The sequence below is a fragment of the Populus alba genome, chromosome 5, assembly GCF_005239225.2.
Source record: "Populus alba chromosome 5, ASM523922v2, whole genome shotgun sequence".
NCBI classification, from domain to species: domain Eukaryota; kingdom Viridiplantae; phylum Streptophyta; class Magnoliopsida; order Malpighiales; family Salicaceae; genus Populus; species Populus alba.
This window is the reverse complement of record NC_133288.1, coordinates 10,381,973-10,388,171: the sequence shown is the minus strand read 5'-3', so window position 1 is coordinate 10,388,171 and position 6,199 is coordinate 10,381,973. Positions and strand designations below refer to the sequence as shown.

The following is a 6,199-nucleotide window of genomic DNA, read 5'->3' as shown; positions in this document are numbered from 1 at the left end:
CATTTCATTTTTGTCCTAGTTTCTCCCTCTCAATCTTGCCCTTTTTATCTCCTTTAATATATATATATACTCTCACTTGTGAGCAATCACTCCATAAAATCAAACCACGGGGAAGAACCCGCCAACACAAGATTTACCAACAAGCACACACTTGTGTATTGGTTTGAAATGCAAGAGTTGATTTGCAATTATTGCACAAGCTCCTTAAAAACCTATCATTCCATATTACCGCAGAAAATAACCAAATCTCAAAATAAGATTTATTTCTTATACATGTCATATGCAAATATTTCATTATAAAACAAATGAAATCATGTACATTTTGTGAGTTATTTTTTTAATTTCTTTTAATAAATACTCATTGTAAAATTATAGAAAATAATTTATTTGTCATCATTTGATTTGGCACCAAAAATTAATACTTTAAAAGATTAATTGATAAGCATGTAGATTCCTTACATTATTCTCATCCTGAGTATAAGAAAAAAAAAAGGGTTTTCTATCATTGCACTACGAGTCACATAAATTTTAATACTTGAAATATGACAAATGTGATATTACATAAAAACTAAAACTAAAATAATAAATTAAAACAAAACGTGAAAACACTATATTATTGTAGCTTACCTCCACTTTTATTAATGGATGCCATTGTTACTTGAACAATATTGAGTTTTTATTTTTTCGACATTGAACTTTATTTTTTTAGCTATTTCATAGTTGAGTCATGCTGGCATCATTTTATGTGTTGGAATTTGCTCTTTTTTACATATTATCATGTGAGCAAAATATATGAGAATACCCTACTATTAAATTAAATATCAATATTGTGAAATAAAATTTTAGATATAGTTAAGAAAATTGAAAGAACAAAGACCAATTTTTTTATATATATATAAAAATACATTAAACATTCTAAGATTTGTTTTAGATTGCACTTTCTCTTTCACATTTGAAAAATTATGCACTATATACTATTGTTAATATAATTAATAAAATTTTATATACTAAGCTAAAAATGTATGAAACCGGTCAATAAAAAAGTTCAAAAATATTAACAAACAAAACAAGAAAAAAGAAAGACATTATAGTCACCACAACCAATCTCTCCTATTTCCCCGACCACCATTCTCTTATAAATCATAGGTCAACCATTAACCTTTATCATCTTTCACCCATTATAAACTAAGGCCACTTCATTCTTCAATAAGATAGCTGGATAGATTGGTTTTGTAAAGTAAGAGATTAATAATTCTTATAATGGTCCAACTAAGACAAGTTAAAGTTATAAGTTTGGCAGGATGTTTTTTTGTTTATGAATCGCTTCAAATATTCCAAACGAGTTAATGTTATATATATACTTCTATTTATTATGGATTTTTTTATTTATATTTATTGATAGACTTTGATTTTGAAAAATGAAAGAGGTTTCAGATAGAAGTTGAAGAATTAGGAATTTTAGTTTAAGACAAAGAAAAAATAATTAGGGATTTTGGTTTAAGAGAGAGGAGAAATCCGAGTTGTTAATATACATGGGTCTTTTCTGTCTTTTTATCAAAATTTTAAAGTTGATTTTAACTTGATGTATAAATTATAATTTTTTAAATGTGCTAGGGAAAGTAAAATTTAGAACAAACCTTGGAATGTTTGTGTAATTTTCCTTTAAAAAACAAGCCTTTAATTCTTGCTGTGAAAAGGGCACGAAAAACTTTAGTGTGGTCCCTAAATTTTTTTATTTTTGCATGTGGTTCTTGTTGTTTTATAATTTTATATTTTGGTTTTAAAATATATTTTTTCATGGCTCAATCTCTAAATTTTAAGAGTAAAAAGAGAAAGTCACTAGAAAATAAAGAGAAAGAAAAAGTTTGGCCAACCACATTTCAACTATAAAAAGTCAATGTTAATATTAATGAATTCAATTTAGGAAAGTGGAGTTCAATGAATGTGTTTTTCCCTTCAAGCATATATATATAAAAATAAAAATGCCACCTGTTAATGGTTTTTATATTTGGTTTGATTTTTATTTTTCATATGATTAAATGGTGTTTTAGAATTAAAAACAATTTTGTTGATGTTTCTAAGATTTTCTTGAGGTATTTTTATGTTGAAATATGTTGAAAATTGAATGTTTTAGCTAAAAAATAACCATACGGATGGTTTCGTCTATTTTATTAAAAAAAAAAAGAGGCCAAGAACACTAATAGTTTTCCAAACCTAGCAATGTTTGGCTTGTTTTTTTAAATGGAATTTTCCCACCATATTTTATCTTTTTTTTTAATGATTTGTTTTTGTTTTTATTATAAAACAATTCTTCAAAACAAATTACTAAGATGATGTTTATAAAATCATTCAGTGATGCCATAATCTTTAAATAAGATTATATTTTTTTATAATATTATTAATTATTTTATGAATAATTATATATGAATTTAATATGCAAAGTTTTTTAAAAATTTCTTAGGTATATTTATGAGAATAAAAAATATATATTTTTTAAATTAAACATTTTTAATTTTTTTATACATACGCATAAAAAATATTAAGTTATAATTGTTTGTATATATAGAAACTATGATTAGTTTTTATTTAAGAAACCTTATTTCTGATTAAAAAAAACATGTTTATATTCTAAAAAAAAAAGAAATATAAGAATAAAAAAAATTTGACTAAAAAATATTTTTTTATTCAAGAATATAAATTATTAAAATTGTTATGAATATTTATTTTGATTATCATAAAATTAAATAAAAAACAGTTTTTTAAAAATGGCTCAACGACATCTTGCAGGGAAAAAAACTAGTTTAAATCTGAAATGTGTTGGCATGTGCAGAAAAGGACAGAAACCCCTAATTTTACCAGATGCTTTTGATGGGGAAGAGTAGCATGAGGGCGAATTGAGAGTATAATTGCTTAATTTTGATCTTAGTACTCTTAGTTGAAATACTTTTTAAAGTTTGAGGACTTTAGGAAAGGTTGTCCTTTAATGGTTGATTTATTTATTTTTGGTTGTGCATTTCCAAGAAAACGAAGAAACCTTAACTACTCATAAATAATTTGCATAAGCATATATAGGTGTTTTGTGCGAAGAAACAATTCCCCTTCCCCCTCATTTTATTAAAAGCCTTTTCTCTTCTCTCACTCCCTTGTAAATCAATCAATCAATCAGTCAAAGCACACAAAAACTTTTCTTCCTTTTCTCTTTGTGGATTTTCCTCGAATAGATAAGGTACCTTTATAATATCTCTCTTCCTTTAATTTCTCTCATTTTAGATTTTCTACTTAGGCGTTTTGATTTCTGGGTTTTGTGTAGGTATTTTGTTTTTGTTATTATTTGATTTTTTGTGTGATTGTAAGTTTTAAAGTTGATTTTTTGTGTGTTTTTCAATCATTTGGCAAACCCCTTTATTTTCTTTTGCCTCAATCTAGACTTGAATATAAAAGATTGCGATCTATTTGAAAAAAATGTATCATTTTTAACTTGAGAATATCTGATTGTTGAATTAGTGAATGACTCTAGGATTCATGTGATCTTTGATTATTTTTTTTTGGGGTCCTTTTGTTGTTAGAGCAAATCCTTAGAATATTTAAGTGGATCTTTTTCTATTTTGATTGATTGGTTAATAGTTTTGTGTGTGATTGTGATTTGTGTTGTTAAGGTAAGTTGATTTTTAAAGCTTGTTGATGCGCATGATCTTTGTGATAATCTTAAGGGTTTTTTCTGGCGGAATGTTTTTTTTTTTTTCTATGTCAGGAGCTATGATTCGGCTATTTAAAGTGAAGGAAAAGCAGAGAGAACTTGCTGAAAATGCTAATGGTGGTGTACCAATCAAGAAGCAAACTGCTGGAGAATTGCGTCTTCATAAGGGTTTGTCTCTTGTAGTTAGTAATTCCACTGTTTTATTTTGTTCTGTTTTAATTTCTCTCGTTTAAGCTGTTGATGATGAAAATGTATCTTGTTGTAATGTTTGCTTGCTAGTTTTAAAAATGTTTCTCAAGCCAAGTAAGTTTACAATTTTTGATAAATTTTTGTAACTTTGATGTACAAGGAGAGGAAGATTATAACAGATCAGTTAGCTGATTTCTCCTGCACAGAAAGGTTTTTTTATCGCTCTTCTTGGGTTAAGAAAGAGGTCTATTGTAGTGTCTTAAGTATCTCCCTGGTTCAAAGAAGCCTGCACACATAGCATATAAATTGATCTTTCATTCAATCTTCTTGCACCTCCCATTAGACCCTTTTACTTGACATAATAAACTCCATAAGAGATTTACAGGGTGCTCGTGGGTTTGTCTAACATGATAACTACTATTACATAAACTAGATAATCTTGGTAGTTGACAGCAGCTCTTATGTGGTGTTATCTTGTTGACTTTCTTACCCTTTTCCTGTATTATATCACATGTTGCAGATATTTCTGAGTTGAACCTACCTACATCATGCAACATGATGTTCCCCAATGGCAAGGACGACCTTATGAACTTTGAGGTTTCTATCCGACCAGATGAAGGATATTATTTGTAATGAACTTTCTCTGAAGCTTTCTCTAGGATATATTTGAATGGGTTCTTTTGGACTAATGAAAAATCTTCCTTGGCGCATGAGTTTCTTGCTATATGAATCCAAAAAGACTGCGTTGTTTCTTTTCTAGGAAGATTATTTCAACTTCGTGCTTTCTTTTGTGTTTGCAGAGGTGGAATGTTTTTGTTCTCTTTTCAAGTTTCACCAATCTATCCACACGAAGCACCGAAAGTTAAGTGCAAGACCAAGGTACTTCATGAAGACCTTGCATTTCTAAATTAATTCATGATGTTTTAATGTTCTATACATGATTAAAAAAATTGACATTTTACTGATCTGCTTAAGATGGCCTCTATACGTTGTGTCCATCTCGCAGGTCTACCATCCAAACATCGATCTAGAAGGAAATGTCTGCCTCAATATCTTGCGAGAAGATTGGAAACCTGTCCTCAGTATAAACACTATCATTTACGGATTATATCATCTCTTCACGGTATTATATAGTGTGTTCAACTGTCAAGTACATCTCCGTGATTTTGTAGGCAATTGGTATCCTTGACCTATTAATATTAATTCCTTTTCCTTCAATTAAATTTCCATTCAGGAACCAAATTGCGAGGATCCTCTTAATCATGATGCTGCTGCAGTGTTGAGGGATAACCCTAAGATGTTTGAATCTCATGTGAGAAGGGCTTTGGCAGGCGGGTATGTGGGGCAAACCTTCTTTCCACGATGTATTTAGGTTGTGTGTGGTGATACAAAGTGCCAATTCAGATATGTTATCAATGCTTGAATACCCGTGGTTGTAAAATTTATCTGCAACTTTCACCGTCATCCTTTATTATTTTTGTGGTGGAGTTGGGCACCATGCAACTGAAACACAAACATAAACTGTATGCTAATGCAAACTCTTGGATGCGATTTGTATTGATTTGTTAAATTTGTTAACTGACCAGCATTTCACTATGGGTTAAAAAAAAATTATGCAAAAAAAAAAAAAGAGTTAAAGCATTGTTAACATGATTTTCTAGCAGACCAAAAAAAATTAAACAATGAAAAACAATTATAGTATATTTTTTTCAACACAATAGATTAATAAATGCTAAAAATATATTTTACTGCAAATCAAATATTAAGTTGTGAAGTTGAGATAAAAGCATAATAACAATATCCAATCCAAAGGTGTGTTAGATGTTTGAGCAAGAATTATTTTAATATGATTTTTTTTTAATATTAAGATGATAAAATCTTAAAGATATTTAGGTTAATTTTAATTAACTTGTCAAACTTGTGATTTAGATTATAAACTTAACCAGGTGTAATAATATTTTAAAATACTTTTTATTTAATTATATGATAATAAAAATTGAAGTTCATTAAAAAAGAAACAAAAAAAACTTGCTTAGTGCTGGAGCCTTTAAAATAAGTCTAAGAGCGTGGACATGGTAGCTCAAGTTTGGATGCTTAGCCCTTCTTTCTTTATAAACTACGCAAATAACATGTAATTTGTATTAATTTTTTATTTAAAAAAGAATAAGACAACGCAACGTTTTTTGTTCAGCTCCAGCCACCTCAGGTGGCTAAAAAGTTGAGCTTTAGACTTCTTAGACCAAAACTTCCACTGCCTTGATCTTCATCCTCATATGACAATACATCTCATCATCAATATAAAAAGGACTAGGG

The 6,199-nt window shown here is 28.6% G+C and overlaps 1 protein-coding gene across 2 annotated transcripts; it reads left to right on the top strand.

Moving 5' to 3' along the window:
- Positions 1-2,964: 2,964 nt before the first annotated feature.
- LOC118030022 (NEDD8-conjugating enzyme Ubc12) lies at positions 2,965-5,464 on the top strand. Of its 2 annotated transcripts, none has more exons than XM_035034047.2 (6): positions 2,965-3,226; positions 3,752-3,865; positions 4,407-4,515; positions 4,687-4,765; positions 4,893-5,009; positions 5,121-5,464. In XM_035034047.2, exons 2-6 carry the CDS (start codon positions 3,757-3,759, stop codon positions 5,256-5,258), a joined length of 552 nt encoding a protein of 183 aa, XP_034889938.1. In that variant the 5' UTR covers positions 2,965-3,226; positions 3,752-3,756; the 3' UTR covers positions 5,259-5,464. The 2 variants fall into 2 exon arrangements, with proteins under 2 accessions (XP_034889938.1, XP_073265322.1); XM_073409221.1 differs by lacking the exon at positions 2,965-3,226 and adding an exon at positions 3,292-3,310.
- The last annotated feature ends 735 nt before the right edge of the window (positions 5,465-6,199 follow it).

What these genes read in the sequence shown, in the direction of transcription:
- LOC118030022 (XM_035034047.2), top strand. Translation starts at nt 3,757, where the DNA reads ATGATTCGGCTATTTAAAGTGAAGGAAAAGCAGAGAGAACTTGCTGAA. An exon ending in AAGTTAAGTGCAAGACCAAG is followed by an intron (nt 4,766 to 4,892) that starts GTACTTCATGAA and finishes TCCATCTCGCAG; the next exon opens with GTCTACCATCCAAACATCGA. An exon ending in GATTATATCATCTCTTCACG is followed by an intron (nt 5,010 to 5,120) that starts GTATTATATAGT and finishes ATTTCCATTCAG; the next exon opens with GAACCAAATTGCGAGGATCC.